This window comes from Microcebus murinus, chromosome 8 (genome assembly GCF_040939455.1).
Source record: "Microcebus murinus isolate Inina chromosome 8, M.murinus_Inina_mat1.0, whole genome shotgun sequence".
In the NCBI taxonomy this organism is placed as follows: Eukaryota; Metazoa; Chordata; class Mammalia; order Primates; family Cheirogaleidae; genus Microcebus; species Microcebus murinus.
The window spans coordinates 75,498,453-75,520,989 of NC_134111.1; the positions used below are offsets into that span (position 1 = coordinate 75,498,453).

The 22,537-nt window shown below is 38.0% G+C and overlaps 3 protein-coding genes across 4 annotated transcripts in view; 2 read left to right on the forward strand and 1 right to left on the reverse strand.

Annotated features, from left to right (window-relative positions):
• The window catches only part of KIAA2012 (KIAA2012 ortholog), a 106,998-nt gene extending 102,908 nt beyond the window's left edge, over positions 1-4,090 (forward strand). Inside the window, exon 23 of the mRNA XM_076005820.1 lies at positions 1-4,090. Within this exon, the coding sequence (XP_075861935.1) occupies positions 1-139 (139 nt within the window). The 3' untranslated portion in view covers positions 140-4,090.
• Positions 3,430-22,537, reverse strand: part of SUMO1 (small ubiquitin like modifier 1) — a 27,367-nt gene continuing 8,259 nt past the window's right edge. The window contains exons 2-5 of one of the 2 annotated variants that reach the window (XM_012738967.3): positions 14,396-14,470; positions 12,698-12,775; positions 9,708-9,779; positions 3,430-4,162 (exon numbers count right to left, since the gene is read on the reverse strand). In XM_012738967.3, coding sequence (XP_012594421.1) covers positions 4,094-4,162; positions 9,708-9,779; positions 12,698-12,775; positions 14,396-14,470 — 294 coding nt within the window. In that variant the 3' untranslated portion in view covers positions 3,430-4,093. The remainder of the gene's footprint in view (positions 4,163-9,707; positions 9,780-12,697; positions 12,776-14,395; positions 14,471-22,537) is intronic. The other variant, XM_076005818.1, reaches the window with a different exon arrangement.
• On the forward strand, positions 16,089-16,555 carry LOC142872375 (thymosin beta-10). Its single transcript, XM_076005819.1, has one exon. The coding sequence runs from the start codon at positions 16,161-16,163 to the stop codon at positions 16,293-16,295; it is 135 nt and encodes a 44-aa protein (XP_075861934.1). The 5' UTR covers positions 16,089-16,160; the 3' UTR covers positions 16,296-16,555.

Here is a 22,537-nt window from a genome sequence, read left to right on the forward strand (position 1 = left end):
GCAAAAAGCTGCTTTGGAGAAACATCTTCGATTCCATCAAGAGCTCCTTAAGGAAGCCAGTGGCCTGCAGTGGACACAGAGTATTTCCAGACCATGGGTTTACTCTTATTTCCAGTTCCTACAAATGCCCAGGCCTTAAGGCTAGAAGAAAACTAAAAAGTAAGTTGGGAGGTGGTAACAAAAAAAGAGAAACTTCCTTTTATAATTAAGTTCCATCGTAAACCCAATTAGTTCCAGTTATCTGTTTCTCCTGAATCCATGCCAAAGATATTCTTAAGCCTAGAACCTCCATTCCCACCACTTCTCCACGCCACACACTTTGTTCAATCCAATTAAACTTTTCACTCACCTAAATCTGTTGTTTTCTACAACCACATAAATCCAGAAGCTTTGGTGCGTAAAACTGTCTATAATTTCATAATTTCTGTCTGAAGCACTAACATGGTCTTAGGATAACCAAAATATTTCATTTTAGTCAATGTGCCTGAAAGAGTTGAAGGTAAATGGAAATTTTGTAATGCAAACAATTCTGAATTAGCTAAGAGGAGCTAATTTATCTATTCATGTATTAAGAATTTTACTTTAAACCTCTTTATAAAGCAAAACCACAATGATTTCATCCTAAAAATCTAAAATTTAATGTCTATTCAGAACAAGGTATATTTGTAATCACTTGATACTTGATACATGTTCATTTCAGCATAATGAGCCATTTCTGATGCTATTCTCCCATCCTAAAAGTATTGATTCTAGAACTGCACTGTCAAATAATGTTGCCCAGCTACATGTAGCTATTCTAAATTAGGCCAGGCTGTGGCTCATGCCTGTAATCCTAGCACTTTAGGAAACTAAGGTAGGAGGATCACTTGAGGCCAGGGGTTCAAGACCAGCCTGAGCAACATAGCATGACAGAATACAAAAGATGGAGACACTCATCTATACAAAAAATGAAGGCCCAGGAGTATGAAGTTGCAGTGAGCTATGATGATATCACTGCATTCCAGTCCTGGCAACAGAGCAAGACCCTGTCTCAAAATAATCATAATAATAATAAACTTAAGTTAAATTCCTCAGTCATAACAGCTACATTTCAAGTGCTCAATGGCCACATGTGGCTACTGGCTATTGCACAGGACAGCACAGATATAGAACATTTCGATCATGGCAGGAAGTCCTATTGGACAGCATTATCCTTGAACCCTGAAAACTAATAAAATCTTAAGTTTTTGCCCTTTAACTGTGCTTTGAAGAACCAACCACTCACAAAATTTCCCCAGTTAAAAAAATTAGACTGGGAGGGGGGATATGGGAAGGAGCAAAACCTTATCTAACAGGTACAATGAACACTATTCAGCTGATGGGCATAATTACATAGCCTTGACTCAAGCATTACAAAAGCTATCCATGTAACAAAAACATTTGTACCCCTTAAATTAAAAAAAATTTGTACCTCTGAAATTAAAAAAAAATACACTGACTCTATCAGAAAGGGTCTTGAAATTTATCTTTATCATCTTTTTAAATATCTAATAAAATATCCATTTTAATAAAGTATCTGTCATAGAATGATCGTTAAAGGGGATGAAAGAGCTTTAGCAAACAAGTTACATAAAAGGATGTTATTATTAATAATAAATCAAGCAGCATCTGAACCTGAATTTTCCCACAAATTTCCTTTGGCCCTACTCTATGCTTCACTGTCCACAATGGAAAAGCCTAATGTTTGCAAGAAACTCCCTCATACTTTTTATTAATGTGCATAAGGCACTTGCTTTCTACAGAAATTGTACCTCTACAACCGGAAATTGAACCTAATCTGGATTCTGTATTGCTGTTATTGGACTTGCTTAGACTTAATGCTTATTTTAACTCTTTGTTTTATGTAAAATTTAAATAGAAATGGCCAAAATACTAGCTAATGTCAGTCATAGTAAACTTAAATATGTCATTTAAACTTTTCCTCAAGCTTCTAGACCCTACTTGCTCATTCGTTCATTCAATCAATTCATTCAATAGTACTTTATCAGATGTGAAAAAAGCATCTCAAATAATTCAACCAAGAACAGAAGAATGAACACTCAAGGAAAACATCCTGGTGGGGGAAATTAATCATTACTGACTTTATTTTCTCCCTTCTTTTACAAATTTAGGATGCTGCAGTCAAGCACCAGATAGAGTGGCTACACTAAATGTTATTCAAGGTCCCTTCAGAAATCTGATGTTCTATTAAATTTTTGCTATGAAATGCCTATTTTATCAGTACTACTACACCAAATAAGCACATTTTTAAGTTAACCATAGCCGAGTGCAATGCATTTAGAAGAATCCAATAAACTAAAAACAAAAAAATCACTTCCCCATTAGCTAAGCTCCACCACCTAAATACTGAGAGCCTTCAGACATTTAGAGATGCAAACAAAATCAAGACACCAAACTATATATTCATGCATTCTGGATAGCTCAAATAGCCAATCTTGACAGAAATATGCAACCCATGAAGATTTTCTAAAAATGAGCCTAATTCCTTGTCACTATTTAATTAATATAATGATAAATGCCAGATGACAATCTAAAAGCTCTAACTTAAATAATACAAATAATTTTTCAGTTAGGATCAAATATAAGAATTATAAGATCAAGCCAATCTATTTCTCAACAGGTGACCTGAATAGGGTATGTAAGCTGTAATAGTTTATTAAATGTATTCAATATAGGTTTTATTTGGTCTTCTCAAGTAGTCAGACGACACTCTATTTGGATTAACATGAAACTGAATTATGTGTATGCACAGATACTCTGAATTCTGTGATTCATCAAAGAGTTAAAAGGAAAATTTAAGCCCCCTAACAGGAACAAACTAATCTGGTATTTTAACTTTACAAAAAGTTTAACTATTTCAGACATAAAGAAATAAAATGAAAATATAAACAAAATATATCAAAATTTAACTAAAGCAGAGAACATTTTTTAAACTGTTAAAGGGCGAACTGAAATTATTAATGAATCAATTAAGAATTTTTTGCATGCCCATTTATTCAACATGATTGGGTAACTGTATCATATATATGCACCATACAGGAATATCAAGTTTTTAAAAAACACAACACTGAGTATTTAAAAAGGTATTGTGGCCTTAATTAAATCCTTGATTCAGAAGGCACTTCAATAACTTCAGTGCTTCAAAGTCATTAACATCATCACTGTACAGTAATGAAGAAAAAAAATTGTACCATGTGTAAACAATTTCCAGTATTCTGCAAGAAAACCTCACTTTAGGCATGTTCTTACTTCCTATACAATTAAAATAAAATGAGCATTAGTATGATTTTTACAAATATTGTTTATTTTAATGAAGCTGGTACAGACAGTGTCCATTCAAAACCCATATTCCCAGGCCAAAAAGTACAAATAAAATCAAAAAGAGCAGTGTTCTATTGTATACACTTCTGCATGAATAACTTTATTAATTGCTAATGAAAATTAGAACTTTTTCTGGGATCTTCTCACAAGATTTTTAAAAAATCTTTAAAATGCCTTCTCTTCAGTGAAGCCATCTTTGGAGTTATTCATTACTCTCACCTTTTCTGTCATCTTGACTCCAACTGGATATTCCTCTTCTTTTGGTCCAGACCCTCAAATTTGAAAAGTAGCTTCATGTTAAGGAAAGGTCATTTTTCCACAGTTCAGTTCTCTGAAAAACTTCCATCTCCCACTGAAAGTCACAGTCCAGGAGTGAAGCAATCACATGCTAGAACTTCAGGGCCAATTGTAAAGTCATTATGAACACCTGCATTGGTCGATCTTATTTATCATAAGCCTGAAAATGCACAGTCCTGAAAACAGTGGCCTCTCTGTGCACACATGTAATTTTTAAAAAGGAGTGGGCAATATGAAGGGGACTGAGGCTTGATCACCAAAAATCAGCACAATGAAAACAAACGATAATGAATAATGAGCACTAGAATTCAAATTACCAGATGTTTTAAAGAGATGGGGTGCCAGTTTTCAATTCCGTTTTGAACACCACATTACAAAAGAACTATTTTTAAAAATAAAAAAGGATTGAGGGAAAAGAAAAAAATTAAAAGAATATCTAAACTGTTGAATGACCCCCCGTTTGTTCCTGATAAACTTCAATCACATCTTCTTCCTCCATTCCCAGCTGTAACAGAAAAGAAAAATATGTTAGTGGAATATAAAAGCACTATTTTAACATTGGCTGCAATTGCGGCCACCAATTTAAAGTGTGAAACGATACAAGATCCATAGTTACACTCCTTTAACATTAAGAATCCTATCTTGGGCCGGGCGTGGTGGCTCACGCCTGTAATCCTAGCACTTTGGGAGGCCGAGGCGGGCGGATTGCTCAAGGTCAGGAGTTCAAAACCAGCCTGAGCGAGACCCCGTCTCTACCAAAAATAGAAATAAATTAATTGACCAACTAAAAATATATATATACAAAAAATTAGCCGGGCATGGTGGTGCATGCCTGTAGTCCCAGCTACTCGGGAGGCTGAGGCAGTAGGATCGCTGAGCCCTGGAGATTGAGGTTGCTGTGAGCCAGGCTGACGCCACGGCACTCACTCTAGCCTGGGCAACAAAGTGAGACTCTGTCTCAAAAAAAAAAAAAAAGAATCCTATCTTGGCCGGGCACAGTGTCTTATGCCTGTAATCCAGCTCTCTGGGAGGCCAAGGCGGGTGGATCGCTCAAGGTCAGGAGTTCAAAACCAGTCTGAGCAAGATGGAGACCTCATCTCTATTAAAAATACAAAGAAATTGGACAACTAAAAATATATAGAAAAAATTGGCTGGGCATGGTGGCACATGCCTATAGTCCCAGCTACTCGGAAGGCTGAGGCAGAAAGATTGCTTGAGCCCAGGAGTTTTAGGTTGCTATGAACTAGGCAAGACACCATGGTACTCTAGCCTAGGTAACAGCGTGCGAGACTCTTGTCTCAAAAAAAAAAAAAAAAAAAAATCCTATCTCCTTCAACTTAAAGAGCATAGAGGTTTGTCTTTTTTCTTGATGCTATGTCTATCCAGTTATTCATATTGCTTTCCTGAGTCAATTTCACTTCCCAGTTTATTCACTACATAAAACTGAAGTGTTTTTGAGATGTTAAAACAAAACATGTATTTAATAGGTTAAATAATTGTTTGATGACATATTTTCTAAAAAGCATTTTACTTTTAGATGTAATTACTTGATAGAATCTCAATTCTTTCAAAAAACTTGATTTCACTTTAAAATATATGTGGTCTTAGTCAGAAAAATACTGCCTAAGGGTTCATTTGTCCTTCTAGCATATAACTATCATTTTCTTTGATAGTGACTACTCTTAATGCAGAAAACCTATCTATATATCTACTCTTATTCAATAGCTACAGTTTTATAAGCTAGACTTTTTAGTCCATCTCTTCTTTAATTCTTACAGAAAGAAAAAGAGGTCCTTTAAAATGCCTTTTACAGAACATTAAGTATGAGCAATTATCTTTTTATTTTTTGATGTGCTTTATATGCACTGAAAATATTCTGTAATTTTTTTCACTATTAACAATGATTGTCACTGAGAAACAAAAATACAAAGCTACTCAGGTTACGTTTATTTTCTATTTTATATCCTTTAGTAGTTTGAATTTTTATTACTTTTAACTATCAGAAAAGAAAAGACAGTATATAAAGGGACACAGTATCACACAGAACTCAGGTGTTATCCTCAGTGAGAACAAGACTGAATCTGTTGATTCTGGTATGCAGCCAGGGTAGAGAAGCATTGTTAGTGCCTTCTTAGCACAGCAGGCAGGGCAGAGAAGCATTGTAATAGGCAGACTAAAAACAAAAACTAGCATTGTTTCCACTGAAAACTACAATGGATCACAAAAACAAATGGAAAATAAAATTTTAAAAGGAAGTCTAAGATCAGTAATCTCTTCCAATGAGAAAGTTTTGTATTTTATAAATGACATTTTTAGGCAAAATTATAAATATGAAAATTAAGATATGCTAAACAAATCTAAAAATAACAGACTGATGTGGATTTAGAATTTTATAGTGATCAGATCAGCTCTAGTGTTAAGCAAGCTATCTTGATTATGGCACATATATGAATATTAAAATACTATTAAAGATGCTTTTAAAACTTAATTTTAATTGCACATATGGCTTGATAAATATAGCAAGAAATAAAATTCCAAATGTTATAAGGAACCTTCAAATCAGGAAGATAAAGTGTGTCCTCAAGCTATAGAGACTATGAAGCTACAAGCTCCAACAAGTACATTAGTAGAGACAAGTGAACAAATAGCACAAGGAGGTCACTCTCTAAATGCCTACTCTCTCCCACTGCCCCAACATTTCTCTGAAAAGATAATCTCTTAATTATAGTAAGGAAAAGTGTCGGTAAAACATATTAAGTATCTACTGGGTGCCAGAGATTATGCTAAGTTAGGACAAGGAAAGTACAAGATGAGTTTGGAACATTTATTATGCCAAGAAAGTAAGTGCTCAAGAAAGCAGGGGATGCTAAATCTAGGGGAAACTTTTGATAAGAAGTTGTTTACATAGTTTCAAAGTATGTCCCACAGATTACTTAATTATAACAAGAAAAACAGTAATAGACAGTAGGAAAAAAGAACACTTAAACTAAGTGATCAAAATTAATACACCAATAAGAAACTTCAGATGCTCCAGATAGTACAACCTAAGAAAGATACATCCATTTATTTAGAATTCCAGCCAAAAATACATAACCTGAATTTAGCAAGGAGGAAATAGACAAGTCCAAAATGAGAGACTTTCCAGAAAATAATTGATTTGCATTCTTTAAAAATGTCAATATTATGAATAACAAAAAAGGCTGAGGAACTATTTCAAATTGAAAGTAAATAAAGAGAGCACAATAAAATATGTGATACTGAACTGGATCCTGTGATGCAGAAAATTTGTTATTAATGACATAATTGGGACAAATGACAAAAGTAGGTGTAGATTAAGATAAAAGTATTCTAATATTATTAAATTTCCTGAAATTGATTAAAAGTACTAGTTAGGCTGGGCGAGGTGAGGTGGCTCACGCCTGTAATCCTAGCACTCTGGGAGGCGTAGGCAGGCGGAGGACTCAGGTCAGGAGTTTGAAACCAGCCTGAGCAAGAGCGAGACCCTGTCTCTACTAAAAATACAAAGAAATTAATTGGCCAACTGAAAATATATAGAAAAAAATTAGCCAGGCATGGTGGCACATGCCTGTTATCCCAGCTACTCAGGAGGCCAAGGCGGGCGGATTGCTCAAGGTCAGGAGTTCGAAACTAGCTCTGAGCAAGAGTGAGACCCCATCTCTACTATAAATAGAAATTAATTGGCCAAATAATATATATATAAAAAATTAGCCAGGCCACCTGGTGGTGCATGCCTGTAGTCCCAGCTACTCGGGAGGGTAAGGCAGCAGGATTCCTTGAGCCCAGGAGTTTGAGGTTGCTGTGAGCTAGGCTGATGCCACGGCACTCACTCTAGCCTGGGCAACAATGTGAGACTCTGTCTCAAAAAAAATAATATATATATATATAATATATATATATATGTATATATATATATATATAATTGTCAAAAACAACACAGATGCCAATTTGAAGTGGCCTCCACTTGGCCAATATCTAAAGAAGGAAAGGATATTCATACAGTTACAAAGCATCCCCTCAAAATAACATCAATTATAAGGGAACATTATAATCTTGTAGTAGATAAATCTGGCAGTTACCACCTTAAGTGACCAAAGTTAACATTAACTATAATGGGACAGATAGACATCATATACCTTCAGATGTGATATACTCAGATATACACAACTTCAATCCGTGCTACCCTCACTAAAAAGGCAAACTTAATCTAATCGAGACAGACAAGCCCAAATTGAAGGACTTTCTAAAAAAAACTGGCTTATACTCGCTAAAAACTATCAATGTGATTTAAAAAAACTGAGGAACTGTTATAGATTAAAACAGGCTAAAGAGGCATGATGACTAGTTAGAATGCATATTCTGGATGGGTCAGGTAAAAAAACAAGGCTATAGGCCAGGCGTGGTGGCTCACGCCTGTAATCCTAGCTCTCTGGGAGGCCGAGGTGGACAGATCGTTTGAGTTCAGGAGTTCGAAACCAACCTGAGCAAGAGCGAGACCTCGTCTCTACTATAAATAGAAAGAAATTAATTGGCCAACTAATATATATAGAAAAAATTAGCCAGGCATGGTGGCACATGCCTGTAGTCCCAGCTACTTGGGAGGCTGAGGCAGGAGGATCGCTTGAGGCCAGGAGTTTGAGGTTGCTGTGAGCTAGGCTGATGCCACGGCACTCACTCTAGCCTGGGCAACAAAGTGAGACTCTGTCTCAAAAAAAAAAAAAAAAAAATGGCTATAAAGAATCTTATTGGGACAAATGGCAAAATCTATTTTAATTGCACATTCAATAATAATACTGTATCAATGTTAAATCTCTTAAATTCAATCATTGAACTGTGGCTCTTAGGAGATAACACACTAAAATATTGAGAGGTAAAAGGTCATGACTATCTGCAACTTAATCTCAAATGGTTCAGCAATAATGATAATATGTGTATATAGTGATGAAACAACTGCTCCACAATCTTAATTGGTGAATCTAGGGAATAGGTATACAGGAGAATACTGCACTATTCTCACAACTCAGTAAGTTTGAAATGTTTTTAAAATTAAAAAATAACCATGCATTGTTCTATCAGAAATATCAGATATTTCACTTTGTATATAAAGAGGAGAATCTATGTATACAGATACATACATACACACACACACTTTGAGATACCAAGGTTGGGGGGGGGGATATATAAGCAAGAACAGTCCATACAATAAAACAAAAGCATAAAACAAGATGACAGAACCAAATATTATTATATTAATATACACTAAGTTTCTGTATTATTCTCAAAATGAGTCATAAATTAAAATCAAACCATTAAGGTCCCTAGCACCATGAAAGTGTACCAGAAATCTTCCAAATTTAGGGATATATGTCCATCTTCAAAAAAGATGTGGCATATGCCTTATAACAATTTCAGTACTCAATTCCCAGTTTCTACCTCCCTTTTTTATTGCTATTTTTAAAGGTAAAATATGGGAAGTTCAACCCAAAACAACAAATAATATACCACTGAAATCAGAGAATATTCAAGAAAAAGAGGCCAGGCCAGGTGGCTCATGCCTGTAATCCTAGCACTCTGGGAGGCCAAGCCGGGCCAATCGTTCAAGGTCAGGAGTTCGAGACCAGCCTGAGCAAGAACTAGACACCGTTTCTACTAAAAATAGAAACAAATTAATTGGCAGGGCGACTTCCGGGGCCCCTGCTCTTGGGGCCCCAGAACCTCGTCCAAAATTAAAAACAAAAAAAAACAAAAAAAAAACACAAATTAATTGGCCAACGAAAAATATATAGAAAATTAGCCAGGCATGGTGGCGCATGTCTGTAGTCCCAGCTACTCGGGAGGCTGAAGCAGGAGGATCGCTTGAGCCCAGGAGTTTTGAGGTTGCTGTGAGCTAGGTTGACGCCATAGCACTCTAGCCCGGGGAACAGAGTGAGACTCAGTCTCAAAAAAAAAAATAGAGAGTTTAATACCAGTGAACCAAATAGTTCAAAGGAGAATTTAAAATTTTTCTTGGCTCAGGAAAAAATTATACTCACTTCTTTTGGAGTATGATTATCAGCAATTCTCTGACCTTCAAAGAGAAACCTGAGTGAATTCATTGGAACTCCCTAAAAAGATAAAAAATATATATATATTATACATATATATGTATACACACATATCCACAACACACATATACAAATCTTTCAAGATATAAAAGGAACGAGGAACTTGAATGCACAAAAAGCAAGCATGAAAGAAAGGTTTACAGATCTAGAACATAAACTAGATAGCTAATCCTATCATGAACATCATAATAATATATTGAGGCCGGGCGCGGTGGCTCACGCCTGTAATCCTAGCACTTTGGGAGGCCGAGGCGGGCGGATTGCTCAAGGTCAGGAGTTCGAAACCAGCCTGAGCGAGACCCCGTCTCTACCAAAAATAGAAATAAATTAATTGACCAACTAAAAATATATATACAAAAAATTAGCCGGGCATGGTGGCGCATGCCTGTAGTCCCAGCTACTCGGGAGGCTGAGGCAGTAGGATCGCTGAGCCCCGGAGATTGAGGTTGCTGTGAGCCAGGCTGACGCCACGGCACTCACTCTAGCCTGGGCAACAAAGTGAGACTCTGTCTCAAAAAAAAAAAAAAAAAAAAATAATAATAATAATATATTGAGTACAAATTATTTGCTAGGCCTTTACTGTACCAAGTACTTTATACACATAATCATAAATGTTTAGCACAACACTGGAAGGTAGGTATCACCTTATCTTCATTTTACAGCTAGGGAACCTAAACAGCTAGCCAAGAATTTAAGCCCAAACCTATTTCTAAGCCTGTACACTCTCAACTGCTATTCGATTCATTCCCTCCTAAATCTGTGAGCTAGCATAAAAGGTAAAACCAGAAATTGAATGAGCATTCTCATTAGCTTCCAACTATACAAGCAAATTATTTTTTAACAGATTATAAAATTTGGTAAAGAACAATAGCCAGCCAGATAAGCTACCGTATACCCGTGATGGGACAGGTAGCACTATAAATATTACAGAACATATTAGTATGTATTTTTCTAATTACTATTCAACAATGACATCTAAAAGGAAACAGACAGGTTGGGCACAGTGGTTCATACTATACTCCCACCACTTTTGGGAGGCTAAGGGTACAAGGACAACAGGGAGGCACTGCTTGAGACTAGAAATTTGAAACCAGCCTGGGCAACATAGTTTTTTTTTTTCCGATCTCTACAAAATATTTAAGAATTAGCAGGCCGGGCGCGGTGGCTCACGCCTGTAATCCTAGCACTCTGGGAGGCTGAGGCGGGCGGATTGCTAGAGGTCGGGAGTTAGAAACCAGCCTGAGCGAGACCCCGTCTCTACTAAAAATAGAAAGAAATTAATTGACCAACTAAAAAGTATATATACAAAAAAATTAGCCGGGCATGGTGGTGCATGCCTGTAGTCCCAGCTACTCGGGAGGCTGAGGCAGTTAGGATCGCTTGAGCCCAGGAGTTTGAGGTTGCTGTGAGCTAGGCTGACGCCATGGCACTCACTCTAGCCTGGGCAACAAAAGTGAGACTCTGTCTCAAAAAACAAAAAAAAAAAAAAAGAATTAGCCAGGTGTGGTGGCACACAGTAGACCCAGCTACTCAGGAGGCTGAGGTGGGAGGACTCCTTGAGGCCAGGAGTTTGAGATTATGGTAAACTATGATTGTACCACCACTGCACTCCTGGCCTGAGCAATACAGTGAGATCCTGTATGTAAAAAAATGGGTTGCAGGTGATGACTCATTTAAAGGGAAATAACTTCACTAGTAAGTACAAATCAAGAATCATTTACTGGCTGGGTGAGGTGTCTCCTGCCTGTAATCCTAGCACTCTGGGAGGCTGAGGCAGGAGGATTGCTTGACGCCAGGAGTTTGAGGTTGCTGTGGGCTATGATGATGCCACTGCATTCTAACCAGGGTGACAGAGTAAGACTCTATCTTAAAAAAAAAAAATTCTATTTTATTAATAATGATAATAATGGGTAGCATTTATTCAGCATTTTTAGGTACCATGTTAAGACCTTTATGTAGGCTATCTCATTTCATCTTCATGAAGTGGCCCTAAAAAATTCTCATTTTACTAATGGAGAAACAGGGCACATAGAGGTCAAATAACTTGCCCAAGGTCATATAGCCAGACAGTGGTAGAACCCAAATTTGAATAGGTGTATTAATGGAATTAGCTACTGATCTAATAATCTAGCTTTTATGAAGGCCAGAATCTGTGAGGATATGGTATTTATAAATTAACTGGACTTATATATGAATTTTTTTAAAAAGAAAATTTTTTGATAAAAATATGAAATACAAATAGGAGCAATATGTAGTACTATGTATAAAGATAATATACTGGCCGGGGCCGGGCGCGGTGGCTCACGCCTGTAATCCTAGCTCTCTGGGAGGCCGAGGTGGACAGATCGTTTGAGTTCAGGAGTTCGAAACCAACCTGAGCAAGAGCGAGACCTCGTCTCTACTATAAATAGAAAGAAATTAATTGGCCAACTAATATATAGAGAAAAAAATTAGCTGGGCATGGCGGCGCATGCCTGTAGTACCAGCTACTCGGGAGGCTGAGACGGAGGATTGCTTGAGCCCAGGAGTTTGAGGTTGCTGTGAGCTAGGCAGATGCTACGGCACTCACTCTAGCCTGTGCAACAAAGCGAGACTCTGTCTCAAAAAAAAAAAAAAAAAAAATTACTTGCCTTTGTTGTTATATACACTGGTATGCCATCAGGACAGAAAAATTCATTTGAGCTATCTTTTCAACTCTGAGTTACTTTTCAAACTAGTTCCACATCTTATCAATACAAACTTTGAAATGGGCCACAAGACAAAAAAGGCAATTATACAGGGTATAAGAAGGGATGAAAAGAGTATTTTCCTTGAGTTGCTAATGGTGAAAGTAGTAAGATGTGATTTTTCTTTTGACAACCTTCCATGAAAGAAAAATTAATGACAAAGCACTATATGTAATACCATAACATACAAACCTGTCTTTGACAGTATGATTCTTTGAGTTTCTTGAGATGTGTTGTCATTTTCACTTTGAAGTGAATCTCACTGCTATCCTAAGGAGATAAAAGAAAAAAAATTATCCCTCTTCGTAAAAACTATTCGCTTTGCTTGAATCAAATTATTTAATTAGGCCGGGCGCTGTGGCTCACGCCTGTAATCCTAGCTCTTGGGAGGCCGAGGCGGGCGGATTGCTCAAGGTCAGGAGTTCAAAACCAGCCTGAGCGAGACCCCGTCTCTACTATAAATAGAAACAAATTAATTGGCCAACTGATATATATATATAAAATTAGCCGGGCATGGTGGCGCATGCCTGTAGTCCCAGCTACCCGGGAGGCTGAGGCAGAAGGATCACTCGAGCCCAGGAGTTTGAGGTTGCTGTGAGCTAGGCTGACGCCACGGCACTCACTCTAGCCTGGGCAACAAAGCGAGACTCTGTCTCAAAAAAAAAAAAAAAAAAAAAAAAAATTATTTAATTACATATATGGTACATAGAGAAACATAAACCTTGACACTTATTTTTCCACCAAAGTATTCTTTTTAGCATTCCTAACAGGTTTTATTGAAACATACTAATCATCCTCAAATGATTTATACTCATTACAAAAGAAATATAATAAACAAAGAAAATCTGTCTTACATGTTAAAATGATCAGTATGTCTGTCAAAAAATGCATTGCTTCATTACTGCATGGCCACCGTGTTATCAAAATAAAAGATGATTCCATTTATATGACATGTTCAGAATAGATAAATCCATAGAGATAGAATGTAGAAGAGTGGCTATAGGTTCTGGTTATCATTTTGGTGTGATGAAAATGTCCTAGAATTAGATAGTGGTGATGACTGCACAGCTTTTGTGAATACTAAAGCCACTGAATTATACACTTTAAAATGGTAAATTTTGTAGAATGTGAATTATATCTTAATTGTAAAAAATTTAAATAAGATAATCACAGAAAAAATGAGAAAAGGATATGAACACACAATTAACAGAGGAATATAAATGTAGCAGACAAAAAATATACCTTATTGATAATCAGGTAAATGTAAAATAAACAAAAATGTTTTACCTATCATAAAGACTGTTAATATCCAATGTTTGGGAGAATTGGGGGAAATGGTACTCTCACACTTGGGTGGTGAGAGTCTACCATTCCACCAATTGTCTTTTATCCTTAACACAAACACACCCATGTAACTATGAAAATTAATTCCTCCAACACTTTTCAGCTAATCTTTTTTTTTTTCCCCCAGCTAATCTTAATTAACATCTCAGAAATGATTAATAAAATACAGACTAAAGTCCAGGGAAATGAGAGGCCAAGAAAGGAAACAGGATCAGGAAAAGGGCTGACAGGCCCCTACTTAAGGTTGGCCTTATCTTAACAATCACTAGTAGTATTCACTATATTTGCCCATGAAGCAGCCTAACCAAGAAAAAGTTTCTATTTGTAGAAATTAAAGTGATATAAAACTGCCTACCAGAGTAATTAAGAAAATAGAATAAAAAAAAAGAAAATAGGATCAACCTCTTCTACTTCCAACAGATGCATGTAGTAAACAAAAATGTCATTTTAAAATAATTTACTTTACTTAAATCATAATTTTTCCTGTGTGTGAGAAATCATTCACACATTGGAAGAGAATCAAAGGAGAAAAACAATGAAACTCACCTGTCCAATGACTTTAAGTTTAATGTATTCTCCTTCTTTCTTATCCCCCAAGTCCTCGGTTGAAGGTTTTGCCTCCTGAAAGAAAAGTAAGTTTCAATAAAAAAGTTCCTCTTGAGTATACACTACCTTCACGCAGGGTACAAAATTTGCACCTGAGAATTCAAAGAGCATTTATTTTCTCTGCCAGTCAATTAAGCAAAAAAGGTCCTAAGTCAATTACAGTCCCAAACACCAGCACACTAGAAATCAATTAAAGAGTCTTTTTTATTATACTATCCCACTGTAATGGTCTAAAACTTCACCATGCATGACAATCACCTGAAGGACTTGTTAAACAAACTGCTGGGCCCTAGCCCCAGTGTTTTATTCAGGAGATTTAGAGTGGGACTGAGGATTTGTCTCTAACAAGTTACCAGGGGATGATAATGGTGCTTGGCTAGAGAAACAACTTGGAAACCACTGCCCTACAATCAATTCTTATCAGCCAGAGGAGTTCATCCTCTATGAATTCTTAGCCAAATATTCTGAATCCAAGATTATCTTCTCACAGCCTATCACCAGGCATTTATTCCAACCACAAAACTGTACTAAGAACTGTAAATTAATCATATTTGCATAAGCAAAGGCTATTTAGGAAGAAAATCACATAGAAAGTATTGGCCTAATGTACTCTGGAGTTAAAACCAATCAGTTTTATATTATCTATTATTTTAGACTGAAGCATTATATCTAAGTTCAGAAGATAAGAGTTGGCTGAAAAAAAAATAAGGGAATTGGACTAGAATTAGGAAAAAATCCACAAACAGAGTAAGCAGGAAAAAGAAAGAGGAGACAAAAATAGGAAGATAAGATACTTGGGAGGCCAGAGGCAGGAGGATGGTTTGAGCCTAGGAGTTCAAGGCAACATAGCAAGGCCTGAGCAACCTGGCAAGACCTTACCTCTGGGGGAAAAAAAATAGGAAGACAAGAAAACAGAGATATTGAAAAGACTATGAAATTATTATTATAGAATAAATTAGTTGAAACAACTTCACCAAGAAATATCTCAAGAATAAGCAAACCATTATTAGTAAAGGGGACAGGTACACCTTGAAAAAGTTCACCAACAGTGTGGTAAAAGTAGTTTTTCCCCCATGTGCTACATCAATTTAGGCACCAATTTATCCACTTACTTAAATATATACTTTTATTTATTACTCATAATAATGTCTAACATTTAATCCATACTTGATAAGACTATAACCATTTTGTATTTTATACTACAATAAGTAAAATAACAAAGCCATTACCTGTATATCTCATGCTAGAAACTTAGAACTGCTACATTTTCTAAGTTCAAAAATTAACAGAACAGGCCGGGTGCAGTGGCTCACACCTGTAATCCTAGCACTCTGGGAGGCCGAGGCGGGCGGATCGCACAAGATCAGGAGTTCGAAACCAGCCTGAGCAAGAGCGAGACCCCGTCTCTACTAAAAATACAAAGAAATTAATTGGCCAACTAAAAATATACAGAAAAAGTTAGCCGGACACGGTAGCACATGCCTGTAGTCCCAGCTACTCGGGAGGCTGAGGCAGGAGGATCGCTTGAAGCCCAGGAGTTTGAGGTTGCTGTGAGCTAGGCTGATGCCACAGCACTCACTCTAGCCTGGGCAACAGAGTGAGATTCTGTTTCAAAAAAAAAAGTTAAGGTCTCTTGCTGCAGCAACTCGAGTGGGAGCACCAGGAGCCGGGCTCGGAGCGGGACGCCAGGGACTGTTTTAAGAAAATGGCAGACAAACCGGACATGGGAGAAATCGCCAGCTTCGATAAGGCCAAGCTGAAGAAGACGGAGACGCAGGAGAAGAACACCCTGCCGACCAAAGAGACCATTGAGCAGGAGAAGCGGAGTGAAATTTCCTAAGAGCTTGGAGGATTCCCTATCCCCGTCATCTTCGAGACCCCAGTCGTGATGTGGAGGAAGAGCCACCTGCAAGATGGACACGAGCCACAAGCTGCACTGTGAACCCGGGCACTCCGCGCCTGTTCCACCGGCCCGTGGGTCTTTGAGGGGACCCCTAATCGGACTGCCAAATTCTCCGGTTTGCCCTGGGATATTATAGAAAATTGTTTGTATGATTAATAAAAATAAAACACACCTCGTGGCAAAAAAAAAAAAAAAAAAAGTTAAATTAAAAAAATAAAAAAATTAATAGAATATATTAAACTAGAAGTAGCTTCTGACTTTAAGATACAGGCTAGGGTCTAGGGAAATTCTTAGATAACAGAACTGACTTCCTTAGAATGAATCCTTGCCTGTTTTTCATTCTGCAGTGCTTTCAACATTTGCTGACTACTGAATATTATGGCAGCTGATAATACTGAATATTATTAAGACAGTATTTCACCTGAAAACTAGAAGACTGTCTTCAAATACAGTCTCACCACATTTCTATGAATTTATATTTATAGTAAACAGCTGCTTCTTCTTTAAGTATATAGAAGGCAATGACAGCTTATTCCATGCAGTGAAGTGAGATAAAAAGCAAACAATCACTGAGTCCTCTGTAACTGAAAGGAAGAGGGGGTGTTAAGAAGTTCTATGTAAGTTAGCACAAAGAAGGACAGCCCACCACCCTCCTGCCCCAGCAATATATCATAGGGTAGCTATAGCGGCCACTCAGAACAAAAGAATTCTTCCCCATCCTATCCATCATCCACAGTGCTTTGGAATTCTCCTTCTACAGCCCAGCTCCTCTGATCCTATAACTACTCAGATCAAAAAGCATAAACACGGCCAGGCGCAGTGGCTCACGCCTATAATCCTAGCACTCTGGGAGGCCGAGGCGGGCCAATCACTGGAGGTCAGAAGTTTGAAACCAACCTGAGGAAAAGCGAGACCCTGTCTCTACTAAAAATAGAAACAAATTAATTGGCCAACTAAAAACATATAGAAAAAATTAGCCGGGCATGGTGTGGTGCATGCCTGAAGTCCCAGCTACTTGGGAGGTTGAGGCAATAGCAGTAGGATCGCTCAAGCCTAGGAGTTTGAGGTTGCTGTGAGCTAGGCTGACACCGCAGCATCTAGCCCGGGCAAAAGAGTAAGACTCTGTCTCAAAAAAAAAAAAGCATAAATATCAATAGCTTCACCACTTGAGGCCTAGAACCAAACTCTACAGCATGGCATTCAGTTCTTCCATGACCAAGCTTAGTTCTCATTTTTCTCTCACCAATTTACAAACCCAAGGATTTTGTTAAATTGGACTGTTTGCTGTTCCTCAAAATATGTCCATCAGCATTCTTCCCACCTTCAGCCTTTTGTGACCCCATTTTCCTTTATCTGGAATATATATTAATATATATCCTGTCTCCACCTCTCTTGAAATCATCTCAAGGATATCTATCTCACCCATCTACTGAAGTCCCCAGTATTATATTAATAAAACACTCTTCTAGGAACTACCACACTCTCCCAACCTTCTAAATGAGATTAACATCTTCCTTCTAACGCTCCTATTTACTCATATCTTTTATGACATTTATTTTCAACTTAAAAATACCCTCCCCCCTTGACCTTACTTTTCTAGTAGTTGTCCTCATCTTTTCTTTGAAGTCAAACTTCTTACAAGAGTACCCAGCATTTGCTATCCTCACTTTCACTCTCAACCTACTGTAATCTGGTTTATGCCCCACCATTCCACCTTGACACTGCCCTCACCAATAGGTTACCAGATGGACTCCTAATTGCTAAAATCCAATGGACACTTCCAATTTCATCTTTAACCCTCTAAAACAACAGACACTGATGAGTTCTATTATACCTTGAAAACTCTCTACCTTTGGCTTCCAAGATTTCATTCTCTCTTCATCTCTGCCATTTCTTTAAACACTGGTCCTCCTTTCAATTCCATGTCTTCAATCCTCTACTTTTTTGTTTCCCTGGGTGACTCATGATTCCAACTACTTCTCAGATACGAATGATTCAATCATACCCTCCAACCTGACAATTTTACTGAGTTTCACATTTATCCAAATGTGTGAATATCTCCACTTGCATGTCCCTTGGGTACCGCAACGTGAAAGTGTCCAAAACCAAATGCCTTATCTCAACTTTCTCTGTAAGTGTAAACTCGTTTCTAAAAACCAAAATCAAAACAAAATACAATTCCTCCTGGACTCCCAATAACAATAAATGGTTACCATAAGCTCAGCTGCCAACAACAGAAACTTGGGGGTTGCCTTTGGCTCCTCTTCCTCTCTTAAACTTCATACTTAACAATTCTATTTCTTACTGGCTCTCAAGCCTATCACATTCTTTCCATTCTATCGCCTTAAATCAGGCACTCACGGTTGCTCACTAACATTACTGCAACAGCATAAGTGACACCCCGTCTTGCTCTCTTCATTTCTCCAAATTGCCACCAGAGCCATCTCTCTAAAATACAATCCAATCTGCTCATAATCTTCAGGGTTAAATTCAAACTTAGCTGACATATAGTGGTCCTTCATTTGCTAGTCCCTGCCTAGAAATTCGACCTTATTCTCCTACCTCTATTAGCAAATATCCTATCCTCCAGCCATAATGAACTATCTATTATACGATTCCTTAAACATGGCACCCTCTACCCTTATCTCAACTATCTCTGCATGTGCTGATGCCCTCTGCTTAGAATGCCCTTTCCCACCTGCCTCCCTTTTCAAGACCACTCAGACAATAAGATTTCCCTGATCACTCTGTACAATGCTCCCATACTGCTAACTTATCCATTATAACCACTTGTTTGCAAATCTGTCTCTCCTACCAGATTTGAGTTCCTTAATGACATGCCTTACTCTACTACCCTTTATATTTCTGGTTAAGCACAGAGCATGACACTTTGAAGAGAATCAATATGCTTGTTAAATAAATTAATGTTTGCTGAATTAATAAGTTGACAGCACTATTTTCTGTATCATACCACAAAATCTTATTCATGCTTCATACTTTTGTATGAACTACTTCAAAGATCTTTTTAGGCCGGGTGCGGTGGCTCACGCCTGTAATCCTAGCACTCTGGGAGGCCGAGACAGGTAGATCGCTCGAGGTCAGGAGTTCAAAACCAGCCTGAGCAAAAGCGAGACCCCATCTCTACTATAAATAGAAAGAAAGAAATTGTCCAACTAATATATATAGAAAAAATTAGCCGGACATGGTGGCATGTGCCTGTAGTCCCAGCTACTCTAGGAGGCTGAGGCAGCAGGATTGCTTGAGCCCAGGAGTTTGAGATTGCTGTGAGCTAGGCTGGCGCCACGGCACTCACTCTAGCCTGAGCAACAAAGTGAGACTCTGTCTCAAAAAAAAAAAAAAAATCTTTTCAGTTTTTTATATTGACAGCTGAGAATAAGAGATAATTCACTTCAATTTCATAAGAATATGTGAGCACTTGCCGGGCGCGGTGGCTCACGCCTGTAATCCTAGCTCTCTGGGAGGCCGAGGCGGGCGGATTGCTCAAGGTCAGGAGTTCAAAACCAGCCTGAGCAAGAGCGAGACCCCGTCTCTACTATAAATAGAAAGAAATTAATTGGCCAACTGATATGTATATAAAAAAATTAGCCGGGCATGGTGGCGCATGCCTGTAGTCCCAGCTACTCGGGAGGCTGAGGCAGAAGGATCTCTCGAGCCCAGGAGTTTGAGGTTGCTGTGAGCTAGGCTGACGCCACGGCACTCACTCTAGCCTGGGCAACAAAGCGAGACTCTGTCTCAAAAAAAAAAAAAAAAAAAAGAATATGTGAGCACTTGGATTTGAAATTTCCAAAAATAAGCTTCTACTTTCCCTAGACACTCCATTTTGGTGATCTCTTCCCAAGTCTGAACCCCTATAGTAATGACCGTCTGTACCACTTGCTTAATACTATTGCCTCATGGTTGCTTAATGCACTCATCAAGTTTTTTTTTTTTTTTTTTTTTTTTTTTTTGGGACAGAGTCTCGCTTTGTCATCCAGGCTAGAGTGAGTGCCGTGGCGTCAGCCTAGCTCACAGCAACCTCAAACTCCTGGGCTCGAGTGATCCTTCTGCCTCAGCCTCCCGAGTAGCTGGGACTACAGGCATGCGCCACCATGCCCGGCTAATTTTTTTTTTATATATATATCAGTTGGCCAATTAATTTCTTTCTATTTATAGTAGAGACGGGGTCTCGCTCTTGCTCAGGCTGGTTTTGAACTCCTGACCTTGAGCAATCCGCCCGCCTCGGCCTCCCAAGAGCTAGGATTACAGGCGTGAGCCACAGCGCCCGGCCTCATCAAGTTTTTTTATGTGCTCTTTTTTTTCTTTGACAAACTAGCCTGGAAAACATGATGATCCTGGACAAAAAAAAAGCCAAAGTTTGTCTCCAGTGATCTCACTGTCTTTTGTATGCTGTCTTTCCTTCTCTCCCTTGTAAGAAAAAAAAAAACAGCCAATACAAAATGGTATGGCACACTGGTTACAAAACAGTGAAAGCATTCAGCTCTGGGTCTGGGACACTAGGTCATCAAAGAAAAGACAATCCCAGAGAGGGCTGGTTGATCTAACTGGAAAGAGTACACAGCCCTGGAGCAGAAGAAACTAATGATAGAAAGAAAAGTTAAGTTTATGTACAAGATCAAATAGAGAACTGAAAACTTCTCAACTTTCAGGTCTGGATCATCCAGAGACTGAACTCTGATAAATGGAGTGGTAAATGAATTTACCAGGCACCATGCACTATCAACTCCATTTTCCAAGTTACAGACTGGTCAGCTTGGAAATAGATGGCTGGATTTGGAAAAGGAACTATACTGGAAAAGATACTGGAAATACAACAGTCTTCGTTTTCAAATGTATAAAATTCATGAGAAGGGTTTTACTGTGCCATTTCAAAGTCAAAAGAACAAGACCTTTGCTAAGAAGCACTCTGGCAATCACTATGTTCACAATGCAGTCACATGGACAGAGCATCACACTTAACGACCCCCAATGTATTACTTACTCAGCTATACAAAGATTGTTCACTCTTACTGAAAAAGGAATGATTCTGGGGAAACCCCAAAACAAAAAAAAATTCACTTTTATCTGATATTTAAAAATCTGTTCTTTTTTAAGATGTGATAACAGCATCATGGTTATGTTAAAATAAAAAGTACTTCTCTTTTAAAGATACATACTAAAGTATTTAGTATGAAATGATGAAATGATACAATGTCTGGGATTTGGCTTCAAAATAACACGGGGGAATGGAGTGGGGTGCTAGAGATAAAATAAACCAAGAGATGGGTAAGTGGGCTTCATTACATAAACAGTATATTTAAATTCTCTATAATAAAAAGTTATTACAAAGTTTCAAAAATATTCTGTATATATCAACTTATTTCATTTTTATCTTCTAATAAAGCTCAAGATGGGTTAAATAGGATAATTATAAGATATAACCTTATTAAATGGTAAAAACCCAGAATTATAATAAAGTCATTTCTTTCATAATGAAATGGATTTATCACAATTCTTTTTTCTTTTTTGAGACAGACTCTCACTATGTTGCCTGGGCTAGAGTGCAGTGGCCTCAACCTAGCCCACTGCAGCCTCAAGCTCCTAGGCTCAAGCAATCCTCCTGCATCAGCCTCCTGAGCAGCTGGGACTATAGATGCATGCCACCAAGCCCAGCTAATTTTTTCTATTTTTTTGGTAGAGATAGGGTCAGTCTTGCTCTAGCTTGAGCTGGTCTCAAACTCCTGGCCTCAAGCAGTTCTACTGCCTCAGCCTCCCAGAGTGCTAGCCTGCTCCTGGCCCACAATTCTAAAAACACAAAAATACACGTACATTTTCATCTGCCTATGTTCAAACTTAAACAGATAGTACTAGACATTTGGAATAGAACTGACCAGATTCAACTCCATAACTTGAAGGTTTAAGTCACAGCTGTCAACACACTGGGCCTTCTGAACATTTATATTCAGCCCTAAATGGTAGTTAAACATATGCAAGGACTGCTTTTCAGGAACTAGAAATTATAAATGAACATTTTACTGGTTGTGTAAACCCTACTCTTTGAGCCCAGACTATGGACCTATGCTAAGCCTGAAACAAATTAGCTTGACTACATACAAAAGTATCAGCAAACTTGGCTGGGCATGGTGGTTCACACCTGTAATCCAAGCACTCTGGGAGGCAAA